Below are 26,145 nucleotides of genomic sequence, written 5' to 3'. Positions count from 1 at the left end.
TCACATTTTAAATTTACCTCCCCCTCCAATGTAACATGGTTTTACCAAGGATCAAAGTTACTCTTTTTTTTGCTTTCCTTTCCTTAATAAATCTGGCCCATAGTATACAAATGTCATGTTATGTGAACTGTGCATTGTTGCTGTATTTATTGGGCACAATGCATAGGAGGAATCCGTGAGAATAGAGTGTCTTCCCTGGAACAAATCTATCAACCAAAATATATATCCCATGTGCAATCTATATGTTTTGTAGTCCTAGCTGCCCTTTTCACTGATTTTTTTGAATGAGTGACACCATTTACATTTATCATACAGGTCAGATCACAAGTGTTTATCACCCATCAACAATGAAAATAAGCTGCTGGTTAATTTTTATGTATTTACTTATTTTACCCTGCTGTCCAGCTTTAGCAGATGGACAATGTATATTGCAATTTACTATATGGGTCATTGCAGGGTTTTTTTTTCATACCAACTGCCTGGTCTCAGTTAATCTCCTCAGTCTAAAAAATACAGATAGAAATGAACAACTCACTTAAGACAAGCTTGGAATTTTCATGGTCCAAATAAATCCTATGTTTATTTTGAACTGATCAATATGGTTTCAGGAAAAGTCACACAGCAACCTGGCAACACTACCAATTCTAGTGTAACACTGGCACAGTCATTTTATCACAGTAAGTCAAAGAAGAGGCAATGTTTATATATATATATATATATATATATATATATATAGCAAAAAAAAAAAATTAGTATTATTTACCTTGGCCTATCATTATAAACCAACCAACTCAAGAGCAGCAGGGGAAGTTTGAACTATGTTATGCCTTTTAGATCTACTATTTGATTTCCAGTATGTTTTGATCACATTCACTGATTATAACATGATATGGGGCTGTAATATAGCGTAATGTATGTATAATGTAATGTATTTGTATCCAGTGTACTGGGGATGAATTGTATAGAAGCGCTAAAACAACAGCAAATTGGCCCTGTACATTTAATTCAACTTCTTATTAACTAGCATGGATAGCATGAAAGGTGTAGTTGTCACTACAATTGCTACTTATGAAGTGGTTTTGTTAAGGACAAAAAGCTGAGTATAGACAATAATATCCCCAGTAGCACCTGCAGAATATAATACATCATTGCATTGCACCTTTGTTGAATACAGCTTTTCCTTGCAATGCAAGTGCACTTGTCATAAACACCAGTTACAACCCCACATAATATGATATTCATGGATGTTCTTGCTATATGTAAAAAAATATATATGTTTATTATGGCAACATCGCCATTAATATGATGTTTTGTGAAACATTCATGTTTACTCTTTATATTTTACAAAAAAGTTGTGGTCACTTACCAATTTTTTTCAGCAAAACAAATTTATTACTGTTTACAAAGACAATAACATCTTGTCTGTATTTCTTTATAGGTTGGATGTAAAATTTCTGTTGTAATGTTCATTTATTTTTTGGCTACAAATTACTATTGGATTCTTGTTGAAGGACTCTACCTACACAGCTTGATATTTGTTGCATTCTTTTCAGACACAAGATACTTATGGGGTTTCACACTCATTGGTTGGGGTAAGTTGTTTCTTTTACTAAGTGCAATATATGACAGAAACTGAGAGACTCACCTAATGTTACTGGGATAAATTCTGAAAGCATTTGTATGTGTTATTTTTGCTTTTGCTTTTTATATTTTGTATTTTATTATTATTAAAGGAATTACCACTTCTTTAGTCTGATTGAAAAAAGTTTAGTTTAAGTTTTTAGACCTTTGGATATTGACTACCATTCAAAGATTACCAATATTTTTTATTTCTTTTAATATATAGCTGCATTTATGTTTTTGTTTGGATAGAGCTTTGTTATAATACAATTTTTAGCATTAATAGAGAAAAGTTAAATTCTATAAATCTATGCCTATTTGCTTTAAAAGTCGCAATGACAAATATAAAAAATTGTTTTTAATCAATATTTTTTCTGATATAATTATCACTAACTGACAAACTATGTCATACATGTATGCACAACCATTTAAATTTTGCACTGTATCCTGGTTTTCCAAATAATTGTCAATATGTTTGGTTTTTTTATCATTTGAAAAAGATTTTAATTTTCCTTATACTTCCCTGGTGGATTGAAGTTTTTATTAACTCCATATTATATCAGTTGAGGAATGGTCAAGGTCTTAGATCTTTAGGCTGTGATAATTTTGTAATTGTAAATTTTTTCTATTTGTGTTTTTTTACCATCTTATCTATGGACAGCATCAATTCAAAGATGGTCATGGCTCAATTCCATTGTTCTATTTCTACCATAAAATTAGCAAATCATGCCATTGCACTCTGATAACCATATCCCTAAGCTGAATCACAGCTTCCACTTCCTCTCAGTGATCTTGAAATCTCTATAGGAGAAGCAGGCAGCTTCCAGCTATTGAGAGCTCTTCCAAGCTTTCACTTTTTGTGATGTTTATATTCGTTCTTTTTTGTCTGTATGCATTACCTTCTTTCATGACAATTACTAAGAATCTGAATAGGAGCTGCCTTGACCTTTGACCAGATGCTCCTACAATCAGCAATTTCCTATCATTGCAGAGAGGTGAGACAGGCAACTACAGTCCCAGCTATAGTGAAAAGCAGGACACCTGCGCTTCCCAAAAAGAAGTATAATGCAGACAAAGGAAAAAAGAGGGTTTTGGAGAAAAAGGTCCCAATCTCCTAAATATAATATAAACATTAAGTATCCCTGGCGCAATAAGGGGACTGAGGTACCCTAAATTGGTAAATGACAAATTTATTGTACTATATAAATATATAAATAACACGAGTGATCACTCAAATGACACAATTGTCAGCACATTGAATACATAAAGGAATAAAAAGCAGTGCAAAATGAAGTATTAGTTAAACTCAATAGGACCATGAGTGGTTAAATAGAGTACTATAAATAATATCAAGAGAATTCTCATAGACGTGCTCAACAGCCAACCAAAAACAAGTGTATGCTGAAATCAATATCCACATTGACCAAAATACTTAAGAAAAGAAAAGTTCTTGCATAAAATTTATGATAATGAAAACAGTTTCTGTTGAATAATGTCCAGGATCCGAAACATATGTATGAAAAAAGCCTTTTAGAACCTTGCTTGAACTGCAAAGGTGCAGTCGCGGTAGTAAGCATTCAGCGGTTTGAAGTAAGTAAACAAAAGAGTCTGCTCTCTGAAGCTCCAAAAACGGGACTTACCCTGCACCTTAGTCTGTCCTCCGATATCCATGGACCACAGGTGTCTTCTCTTTGCTTCGTGCGCCGTCTTCTCCTACTGCACACCAGGATCTAATCCACCAATGTCTGTGTAAAAGGTGCGCATGTGTTAGTAGCGGTATTGACCCCAAATGTCTTAATCCAAATAGGCAAATTAAAACCAGCCAACAGAAATGTAATGTACTGGCATATAAATGATGTACCCTATGCGTTTTGCCCCCTAGGGGCTTCTTCAGGGATAGTCTATCAACAAATGAATAAATACAATAAGTACAATAAATTTGGCATTTACCAATTTAGGGTACCTCGGTCCCCTTATTGCTCCAGGGATACTTATTGTTTAACTACAGTCCCAGCACTAATGCCATACTTGCCTACTTTCGGCAAGTGCAGTCCAGGAGAGGGGCGTGACTAGAGAGTGGGAGGGGGCATGACAAATGTGTCATTATGGGCCCGCCCCCACGGGAAAAAATGTTGTTTTGTCTCGGGGGCGGGGCCAAAGTTATGCGATTCACCGTGAATCGCGTCATTTTGTCCAGGCAATTTGCGGGATGTGGGAGACTTGCCTGCTCTCCCAGGAGAGTTAGCAAGTATGATTAATGCACTAATGCAGGATTAACTGTTGTGCTACTTGTGGTTGCTGTCAGTGTTCAGTCTATAAGCAGAGAACAGGCTCAGGTCCTGGCAATTAATTGTGTTTTTCCAGACCTGGTTGGTAGTCTGCATTTTAAGGAGATCAGTTTCAACAGAGAGTGCCGTGTATTCCTTGCGAGCTTGAAACAGTGTGATGACTTTCCCATTAATGTTGCTAGTGGTGACAAATCAATTTCTGTTAAATTGCAAGCTTTGTCTGTCATAATAATAGATGCTTTGGTGGTCACACATACTTTTATTTTATAGTCTCTTGAGACACCTCAGCAAACTAGAAGTAGGTATGTGAAGTGAGAAAAGTGGCAAACTATGCAAAAGTGTAAACATCATACAATTTCCTATCATTTTAGTAACACCAAATTTGATTAATTAAATTTTTCAGTTTTTCTTCTAATATACTGCTCTATGTAGCCTCATTTATACCAAAATTAATCCTGAAAGTGAGGTAACATTGGAGTTGTTTAAATTATATGTAGCACTATTTTGTGTAAAGCTTTTTATTACTTTGCTACACTGCCCAAATGCAGTCTCATTAAAATGGGTCCCATTAAAAGTACAGTTCTAGACTCAAAGACCAGCAGCTCTGAGCTGGTGCTAAGTTTCAGTGGTCTGAAAAACTAGGCACAGATGTGCAAATAATCCCAACTTTGCAAAGAACAGCCTCACTCTACCCATCTCCTCAACTTAGCCTGTGAAAACTTCTGCTCCTTGTCAAATACTGCCATTTTGGTCTACAAACCGATGCACTCCAAAGCTAATTTTTGACTGTGAACTAGATGTTTTGCACATTGTAAATAACCTCCATTAATCTAATACAACATGAATACTGCAATTACCTACACAGCATGTGTATCTACCAATGAATACATGTATATTATCACTTACTATATAAAGGTCCACAGGAGGTGCACAGTATGATATAGAAATATAAATTTATTAATATATAACAGAAGAATGCCCTACTGCTACTATTACTACTACTACTACTATTTCTTAAACAACTAATAATAATAATAATAATAATAATAATAATAATACCAACAACAAACGTAGAATCAATCTATTAAAGTATGAACAATTTCAGTGCTAAGATTTCCTGGCAATAAGTAATTGCTGTCAATGTTCATTTAGATGTAAATCCTGCTAGAACTTGCATTTTTACACCTTGGTGAAACCAAAAGGTGACACTCCCCCTCATTCTCCAAACTACTTAAAGCACCTATTTTAGCAAAATGGTGCCGGAACTTCAGGTCCTGTAGCCTACTAAACTATTGGAATATTTGGTTACTCCATATTTTGGTATCTTGTATCCGTGTCTATTGTTATGCTGTTATGCTGTATCTGTGTCTGTTTATCAAGTCTTGGTATCCAGAGTCATCTGCTTCTCAGCTAAACCTATTATCCTGTATCCATGTTTATTCATCAAAATTGCTGCCTATTTTAAATCAGGCCCAAAATATTTTGCTATTCTACTTTAAAATAATATGACTTGTAGTTAGGTGACTAAGGGCTAGATTTACTAAGCTGCGGGTTTGAAAAAGTGGAGATGTTGCCTATAGCAACCAATCAGATTCTAGCTGTCATTTTGTAGAAAGCACTAAATAAATGAAAGCTAGAATCTGGTTGGTTGCTATAAGCAACATCCCCACTTTTTCAAACCCGCAGCTTAGTAAATCTAGCCCTAAGTATTTATTTTATATAGTAATCCAAAAGCATATGGAACTTTGTGATTGAACTTGAAATAAAAATAACTAGCATGACATACTGTAATGACATGCTATGTAAGTTCACCTACTTACTACATCAATCCAGTGACTTGACAAATACTTAAAATCAATGGTTACTCCTACTCAGAATTAATTAATGCTGCTATCTGACATTTAAAGAATTGAATGTTAATCAAAGACATTGAAAATTAAGTAAAACATACAAGTTTATACATTTCCCTATTTTTTAACTGTTGTTGGGTACTAAATTAGATCTCCTGGAAACAAATTCACAATTGTTAATTTTTAAATGCATTTCAATATTAACAAATACAAAAAAGAATCACTAATTGTGATATCAAGGCTTTGTAGAAAAAACTGTTTTATCATTTTGTGAATATATCCAATAAAGTACTGAGTTGGGTGAATGTCCATTTCCTTAGCATAAAATCTGCAAATCTTTTTACTGTGCATGCCCAGAAAAAGGTGTACACCTATGTCCCTATGCAGATTTGGTACTTCCCTATGCGTGGAGAGGTGAAACGGAGAAGAGAAATGGGGACAAATGTAGTACAGCAAGGAGGTGTTTGTGTAATTGTGAATTGAGGCAGACCCACACACTGATATGCCTACCACTAGTTGTATGACTTGTGGTTGCCTGAGGACTGGTGCAAATACACTGATGATGATGCTGGCCACCAGCACTAGCTAGCCACTTCTGATTGGCTGATTGCGGATTCACCTCTGAAACTGAAAGGTTCAGTCTTTATTGCTTGTGCACCTATTATTTTGTGGGTGAGCATAATATTTTGTGTGTGTATTTTAGATTACATTTTTTGCTACTGTAACTACATGTACATGTGATGGCAGATTATAATTGCTTTATTATATAAAGGCTTATTATTTAAATAAAACCTAATATGTATGCATTTTATGAATTTAACAAATGTTAAAAAACTGTTCTTGTGACTATAGCCTTACTGAGTGTAAGTTTACTTGGGTTTGAGTGTGCCCAACATATACCTGATGTATATACGTCAGATGCACAGTAGGATGCATCATGAGATGCCTCTGAATCAGCATATGGTTGTAAATGTGCTATTTTTACATACAGCTTATTTGAGCTTATGTGTTCAGCTTAGCATGACTCTCTATGTATCCTCATACTAAACACCTACCCTCCTTATCTTAATTCTTATTGCTACTCTTTATAGCATTAGAAAATATTGGAGAATCAGCGCTAATAACAGTTGGATGTAACAATAATATATATAAATATAGTATATGGCCAATCCTAAAAATGTAAGATTACTTTTATTCCTCACTCAAATGCAGGTAGAATAGACATAATAGTATGAATCAAAAAACATAAATAAAAAAAGCAATCAAATTGGTGACCAGAAAACAAAAAGCAACAAAATAAAACAAACAATTGCAAACAAATTTAAAGTCTAATTGAGCATAGATAACTTGGAATACACATAAAGTCCTGAATAGTCTTATGTGAAATGATTAATGTAAGTCATTGCTTCCAAGAGAGAACTTACAGATATTTATAAAGGATAAATCATAAATGCAGTGTAAATATGTTATATCAAATGAATCCATTGATAAGTTTAGCTACTAAAGTGTAAAATGTGAAGACAGAAAGTCTGTTGTATGTATGTATTTGATGGCTCTGGACAACCCAGTGTGAGAAGATAACCATGTCACATGTGGCAGCTTCAAAGGGCTCTTGCTGTGAGATACATCCTGACACAAGTTAGTTTTTGGACCCCTGAATAGACTTTGTGGGGCCGGTCACAGCTGGACATCCTTACAGCCCAAGGCAGCATTTTGAAGGCCTATACAGGTATATAGAAATATGAGCTTCAAAGGAAAATGTCTTCATAGTTCATATTTTGGGAAATCCAGTTTAAACGCCATACTGAGGAGCAGAAATCACACCAGGGTTGTGAATGACAGGCACGGTGGTATCCGGTAACAGCTAAAATCACATATCTTTGGAAAAGGTATGTCACATTGTCAAAATTTCATCATGTTTGGTATCAAAAGATGGACAGAGTCCATAGGGGATTTATTAATAATAAAATTGGATCTGTGTGACGCTCCACAGAAAAGTTAGGTCACATAGTACAATTGGTTAGTAAATCAGGCAACATGCAAATGATAATTGAAAAAAAAAAAATGTCACAGGCCACAACCTCCTGGGGGTAGAAAGAGGTGTGGAAGTGTCTTTAAAAAGCTGAGACCAGTTACAGCAAGGGGTCAGACTTTTTGGGAAATCAATTAACATTAATAAGCTGTCCATCTTCCTAGCCAATTTCCCATGGCACAGATTATGCAACTCAAGTAAGTGCTATTCTGAATGTAACCCCTTTTATTTTAGACTGTTTTGCTTGTGTATGTCAATCAATTGTTTATTCATTATTTTTTTTATATTTGTATGCCCTGTACTTTTGTATATTACATCTATAATCTATAATTTAATATGTGGCATCCTTGATACTCTAACGAATCCATTAGCCTATTAAGAAGAATATAGCTAGGCGAAGTTAACCCTTTGAATGCCAGTGTGTGATTTGTTGATACATTTGATTAACAAGCTGTGTGTGCTTGCATTTACATTTGTGTTACAATCTGGAGATGTGAAGAGTTAACCCTTTGTTAGCCTGTGTTGGTCTTCCTAGTCTGTGAGCAGCTAGAAGCCTTGTGTGCCAGTGTTGGACAGTATATTGGGGTCCTATGTGTGTGAGGTGCGAGCGCTGTTTGGGGGCAATTCAGTAGGTCTATAACCTGTGTGATAGGTAAAGAGAGACTGCGGGCTGGAATCATGTGACCTCATACAGCAAACACCCCCAATGTCACGGCAGCTGGGAGCGTGTTCGTGACAGAGAGTAAGAAGTTTAGGTGCAGGAGTTGAAAACTGCATTAAATTCAATGAGAAATGAAAAATTACCTGTTTTGCTAGTTTTCTCCTGTTGAGAAAGAGGTAGAAAACTGAAAATTGTGAACAATGTTGGTAATGTCATCCTAGACAAGAATTATGTAAAATGATTCATGTAAGTCATTGCTTCCAAGAGAGAGTAAGAAGTTTAGGTGCAGGAGTGGAAAAATGCATTTATTTCAATGGGAAATGACAATTGGCCTGTAGCAAGCTGAAAATTGTGGATAATGTTGGTAATGTCATCCTAGAGAAGAATTATGTAAAATGATTTATGTAAGTCATTGCTTCCAAGAGTAAGAAATTTAGGTGCACGAGGGGAAAATGCATTTATTTCAATAGAAAATGACAAAGAACCTGTAGGAAGCTGGTAGGAAGAAGTTGGAGAGTAGAGGAAGCTGGTAGGAAGATGCATTTATAATCCTAAATGAAAGATATAATTGTCCTTTAAGGCGGAGCTTTAGAGTTATCCTAATATATATCTATAAACACCTATATATGGTGACCAATCCCGGCAATCTGATTCATCTACTGCCGGAATATAAGATACAATCATTAGATATTCACTAGATATCCCTTGGTAAAGTCACTGGAGTGACGAAACTGGTCGGGATACACTACAGCGGTAAACAGGAAGTAGCGTGCGTTCCACTGTGGAAGGCACACCATTATTATATCGCACCAGGAATTTTTTGCAGATGAACGGCAGGACCAAGGCTCTGCCACCTCACCAGGATTAACACACAGGGAACCCGAGCCTCTGCTTCAGCCATACCGCAAGTAATCTGGGCAACACTGTGCCCTTAATCCTCCACTGCTTCTATAAATTTCGGGACTCTTTTTTACAATTATTGGGACATCAGAATATTATGAGACTTTCTAGTGGAATTTAGAAGAAGTCAGTGTTCGTAATCTTTCATTTAGGATTACAAATAAGACTATTCAGGACTTTATGTGTATTCCAAGTTATCTATGCTCAATTGGACTTGACATTATTTTGCAATTGTTTTGTTTTGTTTTGTTGTTTTTTGTTTTATGGTCACCAATTTGATTGCTTTTTTGATTTATGTTTTTTTATTCATACTATTATGTCCGTTCTGCCTCTATTTGCGTGAGCAATAAAAGTAATCTTTCAGGATTGGCCATATACTATATATATATATTATTGTTACATCCAACTGTTATTAGAGTTGATTCTCCAATATTTTCTATGTACCTTATGCAAGTTTGGATCACCTTGCAAAATCTAATTTAGCTGCTTTGACAGGATATAAGCGTTTATTTTTGGTTAGTGAGCAGTCCAATTTTTTCTTTAGAAGAACATTAGTTGTACAAAACAAGTGACATGCCTGAAGAACAACAAAAAGTGGTGAGTTCAAATTTGACAGTATTCAGTGATGAACAGGAAGAAATAGTGACAAAAGCAGATTGACAGGAAAGCAAGTCATACATATGTCATACAAGTATATGATCTATTATTTAGAATCTTTGGAACAAAGGTTTTATTCTTTGTAACTTGGAGCACCAATCCTATATATCTAATATATAAATGCTTAGTGGCGTCTGTCTGTCTGTGTGTGTGTGAAAAAAAAAACAAGTTGCAGCGCCACCTGCTGGGCAGAGTTATACACTGACCTACTAAATTCTTAGTGTGTTTGGGAAAAAAAATTCAAAAAGGGCTGAAATTTGGTAGGGCTCAAACTCATTTTCGTGAGGTAATTTTACCTCATGAACACACATGTGTAGAAGCGTGCGTTAGTGTGTGTGTGTGTGTGTGTGTGTGTGTGTGTGTGTGTGTGTGTTGTGTGTGTGTGTGGAAAAAACTATTTTCTCAGAAAGGGCTCATCCAATTGACCTGAAATTTGGTATACTGACATTATTTGACAAAAAAATTAGAATAGTGAAGTCAGTTAACTTCCATCATCCCCCCTTCCCCCCGTGGGAGGGGTAGTAAAGGCTAAATTCACGAGTTGAGGGGTCAAACTCATTTTCGTGAGGTAATTTTACCTCATGAACACACATTAAAAAGGCCGCTTGCGTCGGGAACTAACGCTCTTCCCCTGAGGAGGCCTGGGCTAGGTCCAAATGCATGACAAGAACCTTTTTAAGACCTTAAGTAGCTTGATTTGACTAGAATGCATGAGTATCATGCACGGGTTAACTTGTATATATATATATATATATATATATATATATATATATATATATATATATAGTTGGTTTTGTATCTGGATTAGCTTTGTGTTTTGGTTTTGGTTTTGTTTGTGGCAAAACCGCCCTCATGTGTTTTGGTTTCGGATCTGTATTTTTTAGAAAAATTGCTAAAATATGCTAAAATCACATAATTTTGCTCTCTTTTCGATCCTACATTATTATTAACCACAATAACGCTAATTTCAAGTAATTTGCAGTCAATTTTGACCAACTCACAGGTCACAATACTAATTTCATACACTTTTAAACAAAGACTGCAGCAGTTATTGCCAGTGATAAGAAAAAGGCCATTGTCATGCCTGGGCATAAGACCAAAAAATTATTTTTACCCAAATACTGAAAACGTCTAGCCATTTGTAATGTTTTCCAAAGCCACAGTCTTTAGAGGTTGGGATCTTAACCATCTAGGATCCTCATCCATGTTACGGCATTTGGAGTGAGTTCATGGAAAGTACTTGGGAAAATCAGAAACTTATGCTAAAAAAAACAACAAGCAATCCAGCATCAGCTAACTCCCTTCTCTCATCTAGATCCCAGCACCTGCAATAGTTATCAATATCTTGAAATCGGATCACAACATTTTGCCAACTGTGCTTGATCCTAGGTTTAAGAGCTATGTCTTTATTTCCCCATGGCCCAGATCACAAGAGATGTAATGAGCTCCTGGTCAGCAGGCTGACAGCTCAAGTGGTACATGACACAACAATGTCTCCTCCTTCAGCTTCTCAGCCAACTGCTTCTAGGAAAAAACTAAGCTTTCCCAAGACACCCAGTGGTGATGCAAATGAGTTAGCACAACATTTTGACATTTGGTCTGGTCTAAAAGAATTGCCCAAAAATAGTGACAGCTCTGCCATAAAATGAACTACAAATTCCATGAGGAAGGCCAGTATCAAAGTACACTTCTGTGATGGTAGATTCCAGCGGGGATGAATTAGTATTGTTTGAGGAAGATGTACACAATGATGAGGGTGAATATAATGACAGTGTAGATTGTAGGTACTGAAATCTAGCTAAGAAAAGGGAGCTACATGATGCTAGTATGCTTGGTAATATTTTGGGTAGAATGGCATCTTGGCAATTTTATGTTTTTCTACAGTAAACTTTCACCTTTATTAGAGAGGTTTTTTTTTCTTTTAGAAGGCACAAGCTTTTTATTTAAATTGTTGTTTCCCTAACTTAAAACCACTATGCACTTGAACATAGGCTTTAGCACATGAGGTAGAGCGATTAGTATCATCATGACTGAGACTGGAGAGTGACACCAACTATGTCACCCCTCCTGTTTCTGTATGAGCTATGGCACAATAGAATGTCACTGGAGACTTTTAAGAACACTGACAGTCCTATTATTACAATTTCTGTTTCAGCACTGAGCCCTGCCACCTTTCCTGTTTCTGAGTGGGCTATGGTACAGTAAAATGTAACTGCAGATTTAGACAAGCCAGCCAGCCCTATAATTTCTATTTCAGCAACGACAGTTAGCAATTTTGCAAAGGAGCACTCCTCTTTGTGTGTAACCTATATACCACCGTACAATTTGACTGCAAATTCAGAAGAAAAGCCTGTCAGCCCTAGTATTTGTATTTTAGCAATGACAATTAGCAATGGAGCAATGGACCTCTCCTCTTTGTGTGTTACCTATATAATACTGTACATTATGGGACTGCAGATTTAGAAGACCAAGCCTGCCCTATTAACACTATTTCAGCAATGACAATTAGCAATGGAGCAATGGAGCTCTCCTCTTTGTGTTTTAGCTATATAACACAGTAGAATGTGACTGCAGAATTACACCAAGTCTGTCAGCCCTAGGATTTGTATTTCAGCAATGACAATTAGCAATGGAGCTCTCCTGAATGTCACTGTAGACTTTTTTGAACACTGCTCCCCCTCCTCTTTCTATTCTAACTATGTTGCTGCCCAACTGCTCTACAGACTGTGCTACCCCTTCTGTGTTCCTCTGTGAAATGATGCTGGATCGCCAGTATATATACTTTCAAAACTCAGAAGATCCGAGAATGGAGACCCACCGATGTAACGATGACGTTTTGCCTCATTTTTCATTCTAAAAAGCGCGAAAGTACCGAGCCAGCTCGACTCGGTACTCGCATATGTTAAGTTCAGGTGTGTTCGGTTTTTGGGGAACCGAGCCTGAGCATCTCTAATATATGCATGTAGATATGTATATATAATATATACTTATTATATTAATTACATTTTTATATATATATATAGAGATAGCTGCAAGATAGCTGCAGCAGAAAGAACAGACTGCAAAAGAGTCCATGGGGTAAATGTATCAATATGCAGGTTCTTCAACACCCGCGTGTTCAGCCTCTTCCGCAATTAAATTTCAAGCGGCGCTTCATTGTAAAGGAAAGTTAACCCTTTACAATGCAGCGCCGCTGGAAATTTAATCGCGGAAGAGGCTGAACACGCGGGTGTTGAAGAACCCGCATATTGATACATTTACCCCCATGTGTCTCAATACCTTTTGTTTCCAGAAGGTCAGGGGCAAAAGCATAAACATATATTTGTGACGCTTCTGTGGAAAGAAACTTGTGAGATGGCCTGAGATGGTGAAGGTGGCAGTAAAATGTATGACTCGTCTTTTCAACCAAACGGTAACCTCTTTTGATATGTTGAAGTATGGACACAGTTTTAAAGATGCTGATAGACATTTGGATGTAATGAGTTTGGTTACTGCAGAATTATTTGAGAAGAAAAACGTATTTGCTATATGATGAGAAATGTACTTGAAAAGGAAAGAAATAGAAAAGACTGTGCTGAATATAAGACAGTGTTTGTTTAATGAATCTTAACACAAATAATTTTTCACTGTTGAAATGATGAAATAATTGAAGGGGACTAATAAATGAATACAACTGAAATTGGAGAAGAAGAAATACAGAAAATAAGAAAAAGAGTTAAGGGGGGGGAAGGGAGGAGGAAAAAAGAAAGAAAGAAAGACAGCAAGGAAAAAGAATCACAATCTTAATTTAATATTTATTTATCTACTAAAAGTGGTTCTGAGGAGATTGTGTTACAAAGCAAAAGAAGAAAAGGGAAAGACTCTGATATCTCTCTTTGGTCCTTTTTATTACCAATCATCTGCTATTGAAGAGAAGTGGAAAGGAAAGAAAAAAGAGGGTCTTATCTTTCTTTGGGAGTATGTAATTTGTTAAAGGACAGTGATCTCTAAACAAGCAAATACTCAAGGTCATCTGGTGTTGATTAAAGGGATTGTTGTTTGAAAATCATTATTAGAGGAAAAATATCTCATTTTATACTGGTTAAATCTTCTTTTGATGAACATGCAAAAAATACTGTGTTACAAGATTTTAAAGATGTGCTGACTAACGCCCGAATAAACTTGGAGAGATTCCAACTGTGAGCTCTCTGCTCGGATAGATTTTTAAGAAGGGGAGATTGTCCCCCAACAGCTATTACTCCTAATCAGGTGAACTCACTACCACTGTCGCTCTTAATATGATTTTCCATTTCAACTTTGTGACAGAGTCCAATATAATGCACAAATAAGATCAGGACTTAATATCACATTTGCATATACTATTGATTTACATCCCATTAATTAAGTGAAGTGGCCATTCACTTTGGAACAAAGGATTATGCTTTCTGACTGTTTCAAACAAGATCTGAGTTTGTGCATTTTACCTGTGATTGTGTCTCTGCAGGACACAGAGCTCTTTATTCACATAAAGATTACCTGTCTTTTTGGAGGAACCCGGGACACTTGGATACTAATTTATATTCATTGGTATTATTATAGTCTTTTGAGAATTTTTTATTACGTTTAGTGTTGTATATTGTGTCATGTTTTTAACTTTGATATTGTCAATTTTTTTTTATATAAAGTAATACTGACTGCAATATTTATGCTGGTTATTTTTATTTTGAACATTTTATATCTGTTCAGTCCTATGGCGCACCTGTCCATCCATTTTTGATACTTGGTTGTTTTTAGGGATTGGCAACCTCAAGACAGAAAGCGACATGGGACTATGTACTTTTCAGAAATTGCTACTTTAAATTAACCCGTTGAGTATGAGCTCTTAAGAATATATTATATTTTATAACAAATTTAGCAGTCTAAATTACCCGTCATGTGCTTTGACATCATTTTCACTGTTTCACTGCTTTAAGCATTCTGCTCAATGCTGAATAGCCCAAACATTAATAACTGTGTTGTCACTCCATATTGTGGAGTGCTACAAAATCACGGTAGCCAGACTAATTGGCTATCACAGGAGCCACCATGACTTGTGGAACTTTTGTCTATAAAAGTTAATTTTATCATCACAGATACTGGAATGGCTAGGAAGTACACCTGCACTTTTCAGTACTGGAGTTTGTTTTCAATTTGTAGAGGAGTGTACCCTCTATTGTTCATGACCTTGTCTCCTAAATTAGTGAGTCTAACTCTTATCAAATAGGAGTATATTTTATTATGATACACCCCATGTTCCAGGTTTTCTAAATGTCTCAGAAGAAGACAGCACATTCTTAATGCACAGGGATTTCAATTAATTAAGATATTTAAAGTCAACTCAACATGGCAAAGCAGCTATGAAGATTAATGTTTTTAAGATTTTACTGTAATATATTGCCAAATGATTTTTTGGGTCCACATCTACTACAAGTAACTAGTCTGTAATGACAAGTATCAGCTGGGCATGCGTTATGTGTGGGTGTGAATGGATTAATCAAGACAAAACCACCTGGTCTGTCTAAAATTACTTAGATTCCAGAAAATGTAACTCACACTCATTATTAACCTGTCAGTTCTACTATAACAACATTTGGTTCAAGAACTAACCTTTTTTAGGAAGACTACATTTATTAGTGACTTATCCCAAAGTTCAGTCATAACTGAAATTATTCAGAGATACTGTAAACCAAACGATCCCGTTAATGTATTTATGTACCGTTTATAAAGACCAAGGGGTACATTTATCAAGCTGCGAGTTTCCGGCTGGTTTAAAAAGTGGAGATGTTGCCTACATGGCCGCCATCAGGGCGGTACGGGGGGTACTGTTGTACCGGGCCCGGGCTCACCAGGGGGCCCGGTACAACAGCTTAGCAAAGACTTACCTGGGGCCCGCCGCTGGTCTCCGCTATTCTGTCTTCAGCCTGGCTGTCACCGTGACAGCCAGGCACCAGGATCCAATCGCAGGGGTGGAGGAATCATTCCCCCTGTGATCATGTGATCTGTCACAGGCAGAGCACATGATCACAGGGGGAATGAATCCTCCACCCCTGCGATCGGATGCTGGTGCCTGGCTGTCACGATGACAGCCAGGCTGAAGACAGAATAGCGGAGACCAGCGGCGGGCCCCAGGTAAGTATGTGTTGCTCATGGGGGGGGCCCGGGTGGCACGGGGGCCCGTACTGGGCCTGATTTTTTCTGAAGCCGGCCCTGGTTGCCTATAGCAACCAAAAAGATTCAAATTATCATTTATTTAGTGCATTCTACAAAATGATAGCTAGAATCTGATTGGTTGCATTAGGCAACATCTCCACTTCTCAAACCTGCCAGAAACTCGCATGTTGATAAATTTACCCCTAAGTCTATCTGACTTATGAATCATTTAAGAACACAAAGATAGAACACTTAATGGAGTTTAATGTGATAAAAAAAAGTAAAATTGCTTAACAAATCAAAAAGAACATAACAAACGGGCATCCAGAAATGTACTTGCAACACTGTTCTCTTTAAAATAAGCCAAGAATAAAAACAGAGAATGTCATAGTGCACTCAGAAATTCTGCCACCTGGGGACGTAGACTGAACCCCAACATTAATTTCATGAATTTTAAATATTCATTTAAAATGAATATTTTTACTTGGGCAAAAACCCACTTTCACTGTCAGGACATGAAAAGAGACACGAGCAGCACAGTGGCCTAGTGGTTAGCACTTCTGCCTCACAGCGCTGGGGTCATGAGTTCAATTCTCGACTATTGCCTTATCTGTGTGGAGTTTTTATGTTCTCCCTATGTTTGAGTGGGTTTCCTCCGGGTGCTCCTGTTTCCTCCCACACTCCAAAAACATACTAAGTAGGTTAATTGGCTGCTATCAAAATTGACCCCAGTCTGTCTGTGTGTGAGTATGTGTCTATATTAGGGAATTTAGACTGTAAGCTCCAGTGGGGCAGGGACTGATGTGAGTGAGTTCTCTGTACAGCGCTGCGGAATTAGTGGCGCTAAATAAATAAGTGATGATGATGATGATGATGATAGTATGCTAAAAAAAATTAAGATCCTTTTATTGCCTTTTGTTTAAAACCATCCTGGTCTTAAAATCTATTATCAGGATATCTTTATTTGGGAACATAATAATAGATATACAATATTTCGCAGGTTTCATTGTGAGCTGGACTTTAAACAGTGTTGCTGTATTTTTCCTTTTCATCTTCTCATTGTGAGCTGCACTTTACATAAAGTTTTGCTGTATTTTTCCTCTGAAGAAATTACCATGTAGGTAATGAAATGCGTCAGGTTAAATATCTAAACACTGTTCCACTACATTGGAAGTTATTTTTATTTTTATTCATTTTAATGACTGACCGGGACCCTTAGAAAAAAATCAGTTTGCAGAAAGCGTGCAAGGAGTTCTAATTACGGAATTATATACATCAATTGCGTGAAGTGGCCCAAATATCCTTTGTATTGTGCACATATTTGAAGGAAACAAAACATCTAATTTGCCGACTGGAACAGTATCTATGACTTTCCGCATGTCAGCTGATTTAAGTTCTTCATTAATGTGCAATATCTGATTGGAACTGGATTATTATATCCTATTTAAGTACTTTGGATCACTCATCACAAAAGGTACACCTTTGGATAATATTGAAAGACTTTATTTTATCTATTTACATCAGCACGCCACGACTTTCCCTAAAAGTCTCTACATGTCATTTTCTTAGTTGAACTCTCATTAGTGATTTTGGAGATTTCAAAATTAAATGAGTTCTTGGGCTAGATTTACTAAGCCGCGGGTTTGAAAAAGTGGGGATGTTGCCTATAGCAACCAATCAGATTCTAGTTTTCATTTATTTAGTACCTTCTACAAAATGACAGCTAGAATCTGATTGGTTGCTATAGGCAACATCCCCACTTTTTTTAAACCCGCAGCTTAGTAAATCTAGCCCCTTGAGTTTTATAATTTTTCAAAGTTATTGGAACAGTTGTTATCACAACTTACACTTGTGTATGTTTTTATCATCTTGAGCTCACATTCAGTCATTTTTTATATGTGTATTTTTAAGATGCTCTTTCAGCTGTTTAGATGTGATACTGTTTATATATAAATACATTTTGTCTAATATACCTCTTCAGCACCGTGTTTGACATGATTTTATTTGACCAGTTGCAGCACTGTAATCATATTTTTCTTAATTTATAGATATACAATATTACTTTATATTATTCACATCCAATACAATACACAGGGTATGAGTTTAAACTAGGAAGATATGAATGACACATTTTATGTATTTAAATTCACTGATCACAAATATGTACATCAGTTTTCTCAAACAAGGATTTTGAAATGCTTGTTTGGTTGTATGTAATTTTCCTATAAAATATTTGTTCTTTGTATTCACGGCATCATAAATCATAAGTGTCATGCTGATGTTATCTTGTGACTGGGTTTTATGCATTTCTGAAATCTAAGAAATCCAGCTAAGCATCAGTAATTATCCTAGCAACCACTCCCACCAGAACTGCGACCATTTGTAGTGGTTCACTTGCTTTGTCTTATCCCATGAAAAAATAAAGTGTTTTTAAAAAAAAAAATAAAAGAAAAATTACTGTGACAGGCTATAAGAAGTCACTTGGTAATTATAGTTTTCCTTGGTTTGCTCTTTAGGGTGATATTAATGATTTATAATTCTGCAGAGTTTCCACAGTATCATGTGACTACCATAGCAATTATAGTCACGTGGTACATGAGAGGCATAGAGAGGCTTTGGCACACCCATCTGAGCTCTCTCTGCACTGTACAATTCTCCCCCTCCTCTTCACCCATCTACCTTCACATGACATGCTGAGAGTCTGAGTATGTGTGTGTGACTGGTATCCATACATTTCAATATTGAAATTATGCTGTTAGGGTTGAAAACAAACTTAATTGACTCTGCCCCTAATGTGTTTTGATTACATAATTCAAAAAAACACTTTGTCAGGATTTAAACAGAACTTCAAAAGAACTTCAAAAGAGGCTGCTTCAGTGGGCACATGCATCTCAGTTCTCCAGACATGTCGATTATCGTAAAACCCTGGCTACTATTCCAAGGGACTACTTGTGGTGAACGCTTCATCAAGATATGAAAGATTTTAACTCTACCTCACTGTCCGTCAATTTCGTTCCCGTCATCCAGCATTCCGGTTCCAGCATTCCAGTTCCAGTATTCTGGTTTCAGCATTCCAGTTCCATTCCGGTATCAACAATTCATTTCCTGTCTGGTCTTTTCTGCTAGTTTATCACCACCTATATCAGTCCTTCATCTACATGCAAAGTAATAACAATCAGACCAACCAGCTTTGTGTATCAAGTTTCCAGCCTAACTCCAGAGACACAACCCAGTCTGGATACGGACAGATCCTCAAGCGTGACAGTGAGAATATTAGGTGCAAGGATGTAACGTCGCAGTGTAAGACCCAGGAAAGGTATTTGAACACACTCAAAAAAGCACCTCTGAAGCTTGCAAGTAGGTGGTGTTTCCAAAGACCAGAGAGAGTACCTCTGCCACATGAATATGATAAGGAACCAGATTTTGTAGACTTAATCGAAATGTCATCTAGGTACACCATAGCACAATGATTCATAATGCCCAGCAAAGGTATTTCCATTCATCATGTATGCAAATTGTATGACCCCTTCAGGTCTGTGATTCGGTCTGAAAGCCCTGCCAAAACTCTGCTACTAGGGCCTTATTGTTGCACATTGTTAAGTATGAAACGACAGCACATACTGATCTACAATCCAGGAGCCTTGACGTAAGCATAAGATGCTGGCAGCTGCAGGAGTAGAACATTCAAAAGGACGTGATTAAAGAGGTACTAGAGTTAAGAATTGGGTGCTTTCATTCCAACGGGGGAAAGGTCCAGGCCAGGACTTTACTAATAAACAAGGAAATAATGTAAGACAATTTAGATTTGCCAGTAGGAAAATTAGCCTGAATTCAATATCACATTAATTAAGGAACCGCTGGAGAACAAAGATATTCACAGTGCTGCCTGAACAAAGAAGAGCAGTGCATAGGCACACATGACAAATGACATAAATAATGATGTCACTCATGACATTAGAACTTTTCAAACATTATTACAACACTGATCAGTGGTATCACACAACATCCCTTGGATATCTTTACCTTTTAGCAAAGTTTTTGTTTTTCAATTGCTGTATGGGATAATGCATACATCATGTAAATAATAAGGATGTTAGAGGTTCCATTTTGGTCAGTCTCCACTGCCAAACTGAAACTGCTCACCGGGGCGCCAAAAATACAAATGCTGGTGGTGAGTCATGACTGGCTCACTGTTCCAGCCACTGATTAGCTGGCAAATATTTTCCGATTCACTTTCACCGTTGCCGGAACCTGGAAGAGAAAAAAGTAAGAACTTACCTGCATCCAGTCGTTGATCAGGTTAGCAGCAATTCCTTTTTTTCTTCACCCTCTTCTCGGGATCCATACCTGGGGGACTCCTTCTCGGATACATATATGTGGTTTAATTGTGTAGGAACTATTCAGTGTTTCTTAATGCTTGGTTTTTTACCTCTTTGTACCCATTATATTAATGGTCATGTGCAACTGTGACCTTGCTGTATCTTAGTGTAGCAATGAATGTGCTTTGAAATTTGCATCTAAACATTTCAGAACTAAGATTTTTAATTCATAAATCCACTTGGTTACTGTCTTGTTCAATCTCTTAAAAAGTCATCCTTTCAATTTTTGTGGACTTTCTGGATTGCCATACATTTTAACATAAAGGGATCTCAGTCATGTATTTTTCTGAAATTATTTTCCAGCCTATGTTTCTCAAATTGTTTATTTATGTTACATATCCTTTTTCTCACAGTTCTTGTGGTTCACTCTATATAATGCAAATGACAAGGAAATTCTAGCAGATAGACAACCTGCTGGGTGTTACAAGAAAGGAAATCTTTTACTGCATAGATCAGTTATGTTTTAATAGAATGTCTTAATTGGCTTAATGTTAGTAATTCTTACAGTCTTTCAATGACTGCATCTTCCAAAGTGATAAAAGCCATATTTCTTTGTGAGGAGTTGTAGCACAATTTGTTTGTTGCCTTTGTTATCAGATGATTTCTCACTAATTTAAGTCTAGTGCTTTCAAGATTCCTGATAATTTTTTGTCTTTTAGTAAGCTAACCCAATATTGTCTGAGGATTTTACAAACTCATCATCATCATCATCTGTTTATATAACTCCACTAATTCCACAGCGCTGCACAGAGAACTCATTCACATCAGTCCCTGCCCCATTGAAGCTTACAATCTAAATGACCTAACATGCAGACAGAGAGAGACTAAGGGCAATTTAATAGCAGACAATGAATCTATCAGTATGTTTTTGGAGTGTGGGAGGAAACCCAAGTAAACACGGGGTGAACAAACAAACTCCACACAGATAAGGCCATGGGCAGCAATCAAACTCATGACCTCAGTACAGTGAGACAGAATTGCTAACCACTAAGCCACGGTGCTGCCTATAAACTCTATCTGTAGATTTATTCTAGTCCGATATAAAATAGTTTTCTCATTTTTGTCAACAATTTTGTCTTTATGAGTCAAAAGTGTATCTCTGTTTATGTGCTTACTATCCCTAAAAGTTAACTAGTTTCTCTGTATTTATGTATTTCCGAGCAGTTGTATCTGAGTTTTATGAATCAAAACAAAATATACATAGAGAGAGGGAGAGATAAACATAGAAGATAGGAATAAAAGACGCACAAACAAAACTTAAAGCTATGTGTGCTAATTCTAGAAACTTAGGGAAAAAAATCCCAGAACTAATTGCTTTAATGGCAAGGGATGATCTGGATATTGTGACTATTATGGAGTCATGGTGCAATGAAAATCATGACTTGGACATAGCTACACCAGGATATACTTTGTTTGGCAAGAACAGAGTGGGAAGAATTGGAGGAGGGGTAGCAATCTATGTGAAAAAAAATAGCATTGAAGAAAAAATCTGAGGCCCTTTGGGTGACCATAGAAACAGGGGACAAGACTATTCTTTATACTGGAGTGATCTATAGACCACCAGGTCAAGAAGAGGAATTGGACAGGAACTTATTGCAGGACATTAAAACAATGACATTAAAAGGAGAGGTAAGAATCATGGGATACTTTAATCTACCTGATGTGAACTGTGAGGGGTCTTTTGCAAGTTCAAGTAAAAGTAATAACATTCTGAATTCCTTGCAGGGAGCATCTCTCAAGAAAATGGTGAGGGAGACCACTTGCAAAGACGCAATATTAGACTTAATTCTTACAAATGGTGACACAGAATATTTTATGTAAATGAGGGTGAGAATCTAGGATCCAGTAATCATTAAGCAGTATGGTTTAGTATAAAGACCGAGATGGACTCTTACCACACAAAAACAAAGGTGTTAGATTTTAGTAAAGCTGAATTTGTAGAGATGGGAAAATGTGGAAGTGATTCTTTGGCAGAGTGGAAGAACATGAATGGAGTGCAGGAGAGGTGGGAAAAATTAAAAAGTGCATTACTAAAAGCAACAGACCTTTGTATTAATAGGGTTAAGAAAAGCACAAGGAAAAGGAAGCCAGTGTGGTTTGCAAAAGAAGTAGCAAGTATACATAAAGCAAAAAAAGGCCTTTAGTAAATATATGCAGACTTAGAATAATGAAGGCAAAGAGGTATATATGTTAGACAGAAGGAGGAAAAGAAGGTACCGTATATACTCGAGTATAAGTCGACCCGAATATAAGCCGAGGCACCTAATTTTACTACATAAAACTGGGAAAACTTATTGACTCGAGTATAAGCCTAGGGTGGAAAAGAGCGCTAATTTAAAAACCTAAATAAAAATGATAGGTTCAATCTATGAAATCATTTTTAGCTAAACCATAAATAACAGTAGATGACAAGGAACATTCATAAATGATTATAAAATCATTGGCATTGGGTACAACCTAACCTAAATAAAGGGGTATATAAGGGGTAGGGATATAAATGTAAATTAAAAAAAAGGAGAGAGAGAAAGAGAGAGAGAGAGAGAGATATTTTTTTTTTCACTTACCCGGCAGTGGAACGCATATGCGTTCCAACAACAGGAAGTTTGGCATTTGGAACGCAAGTTTGCGTTCCAAATGCCGAACTTCCTGTGCTGGAACGCATATGCAGATGTTGAAGCCGAGGGACCGGACACCAGGTAAGTTCACCCGTGTATAAGCCGAGTGCCCTTTTTCAGCATACAAAAGTATGCTGATAAACTCGGCTTATACACGAGTATATACGGTAATCAGATGTGCAAAGGCATAAGCTGAAGAGAGAATGGACAAGTCAGTAGATAAAGGGGCAAAACTTGATTATTGTAACCTCCTCCTCACTGGCCTTCCCCACTCCCGTCTCTCCCCCCTCCGCTCTATACTTAATGCGGCCGCAAGACTCATCTTCCTCTCAAGTCGCTCCTCCTCTGCCTCCCCTCTCTGCCTTGCCATACACTGGCTCCCCTTCCCCTACAAAATCCTTTTCAAACTCCTCACCACCACTTACAAGGCTCTCTCCAACTCTACTGCCCCTTATATCTCTAACCTCCTCTCCATCCACACTCCTGTCCACTCCCTGCGCTCGGCCAACGACCGCTGCCTCTCCTCCACCCTTATCATCTCTTCCCACTCCAGAATCCAAGACTTTTCCCGTACAGCCCCCTTCTCTGGAACGACCTCCCTCGTTCCATCCGTCTCTCTCCTACTCTGTGCTCCTTCAAACGTGCACTCAAAACTCACCTCTTCCTCAAAGCCTACCAACCATCTACTTAACCCCCATCTCCTCCCTTTGCTCATCCTCCCTTCTCTCCTCTTGCCTCAACTGGCTCCTCTTGTGCCTGGTCTGTTTACCCTCCCTTAGGATGTAAGCTCGTATGAGCAGGACCCCCTCCCCTTCTGTCTCCATACCTGTTCTTCCACTCCGTCTTTACTGCATATGACTGGCCGGAGTCTCTGAAGTATTGGTACTTTTTGTTCATTGTTCTTTATGGTTTCACCCTGTATAGTCTACTGTTAGTACTGTGTGCGGCGCTGCGGATACCTTGTGGTGCCTAACAAATAAATGATAATAATAATAATAATAATAATAATAATAATAATAATAATAATAATATAAGTGAAAGGAGAAAAACAAAAGGAGCAATAATAAGACTAAAGACTGAGAGTGAGAGTCTTGTTAAGGGAGACAAGGAAATAGCAGTTCATCTTAATAATTATTTTTGCTCAGTGTTCACTACAGAAAGAGTGGGAAGGGGCCACAGTAAACATGCAAGTATACTTATAAAAATAAGATAGATACAAGTAAATTTACAGAGGAGAATGTCCTAACAAAACTCTCAAAACTGAAAGTGGATAAATCAATGGGGCCAGATGGGATATATCCAAGGATATTAAAAGAGCTTAAAGGGGTGCTGGTAACATCATTAACAGAATTATTCAATCAGTCACTAGCTACAGGACTAATTCCAGAGGCCTGGAAAAGAGCGAATGTAATCCCACTGCACAAAAGTGTGACATGTGGTCATTACATCAGTGTTAAGGAAATTGATGAAAACACTCTTAAAAAAAAAAAGAGTTGTACAATATTTCAAATCCAGTAACTTACAGGATCCCAAACAGCATGGATTTACTGGGGAAGATTGTGTCACACAAATCTTATTGACTTTTTTAGCTGGGTGACTAAAGTAATAGATCAAGAAGGGGGGGTGTAGATGTAGCTTATCTGGATTTCAGTAAGGCTTTTGACACTGTCCCACATCGCAGACTATTAAATAAACTTTAAAGCTTGGGAATGTATTGGTTGAATGGATAATATATTGGTTGCAGAATAGTAAACAGAGAGTTATATTAAATGGAGTGCATTCAGAGGAGGGAAAGGTTACCAGTGGAGTACCCCAAGGATCTGTACTTGGATCAGTGCTTTTTAATATCTTTATTGGAGACACTGCAAACTGTATTGAAGGGAAAATATGCATTTTTGCTGATGACACAAAGATATGCAACAGGGGAGACACACCAGGAGGGGTAAAACAAATGATTAATCATTTAGGTAGACTAGAGGAATGGTCACGAGAGTGGCAACTACAGTTTAATACCAAATAATGCAATTTAAACATGCTTGGAATAGACATAAGAATATCCTTACAAGGATTACAGAAGATAGGAGATACTATCGCACTAAATCATATATTTAGAAGCTTACTACCCATGTAATCCTATGTATCAAAATTGTATCTATATGGGGTGCTACCTAAACTTATTTAACATTGAAAGGTTGAGGGAAAGAAAGCAAGTTATTGGTAGGTGCACTGAGGCTTCTAATTGATATTAAATAAAATGTAACTTTTATTAAGTATTGATTAAAATAAGCAAAATACAATAAAATATACTAAAAACAAATGCTGTCTGCATGTATATCCTTCTTAATATGTGGACTTATGTATAGGTAGATTGCTAATGTTGCCACTAGCTATAATTGTGTATTGCTGGGTATTACTATATGTTAAAAAACACAGGGAAACCTCCCCACATTAGGCAATTTCACAATAGATTAGCTAGAGATTAGTCAAAGTATCACTGTGCTGAGACGCTATCTAATTAGCCCATATATTAGAGCTGTAGTGTCTCCTAGCAAGCCAGTCTCCTAGCAAGCCTCCCCCCGCTGGGGGGGAGGTTTCACTGTGAAGATCAATAGAAATACATTCTCTGGCTTGCTAGGAGATACTACAGCTCTAATATATGGGCTAATTAGATAGCGTCTCAGCACAGTGATATTTTGACTAATCTCTAGCTAATCTATTGTGAAATTGCCTAATGTGGGGAGGTTTCCCTGTGTTTTTTAACATATAGTAATACCCAGCAATACACAATTATAGCTAGTGGCAACATTAGCAATCTACCTATACATAAGTCCACATATTAAGAAGGATATACATGCAGACAGCATTTGTTTTTAGTATATTTTATTGTATTTCGCTTATTTTAATCAATACTTAATACAAGTTACATTTTATTTAATATCAATTAGAAGCCTCAGTGCACCTACCAATAACTTTCT

At 37.0% G+C, this 26,145-nt stretch overlaps 1 protein-coding gene across 1 annotated transcript in view; it reads left to right on the top strand.

Moving 5' to 3' along the window:
* The window catches only part of PTH2R (parathyroid hormone 2 receptor), a 288,624-nt gene that overhangs the window by 116,077 nt on the left and 146,402 nt on the right, over positions 1–26,145 (top strand). The window contains exon 7 of the mRNA XM_075178631.1: positions 1,439–1,592. Coding sequence (XP_075034732.1) covers positions 1,439–1,592 — 154 coding nt within the window. The remainder of the gene's footprint in view (positions 1–1,438; positions 1,593–26,145) is intronic.

Source organism: Mixophyes fleayi, chromosome 7 (genome assembly GCF_038048845.1).
Source record: "Mixophyes fleayi isolate aMixFle1 chromosome 7, aMixFle1.hap1, whole genome shotgun sequence".
In the NCBI taxonomy this organism is placed as follows: domain Eukaryota; kingdom Metazoa; phylum Chordata; class Amphibia; order Anura; family Limnodynastidae; genus Mixophyes; species Mixophyes fleayi.
The sequence above is the reverse complement of the archived record's forward strand: the minus strand, read 5'-3'. Positions and strand labels throughout refer to the sequence as shown.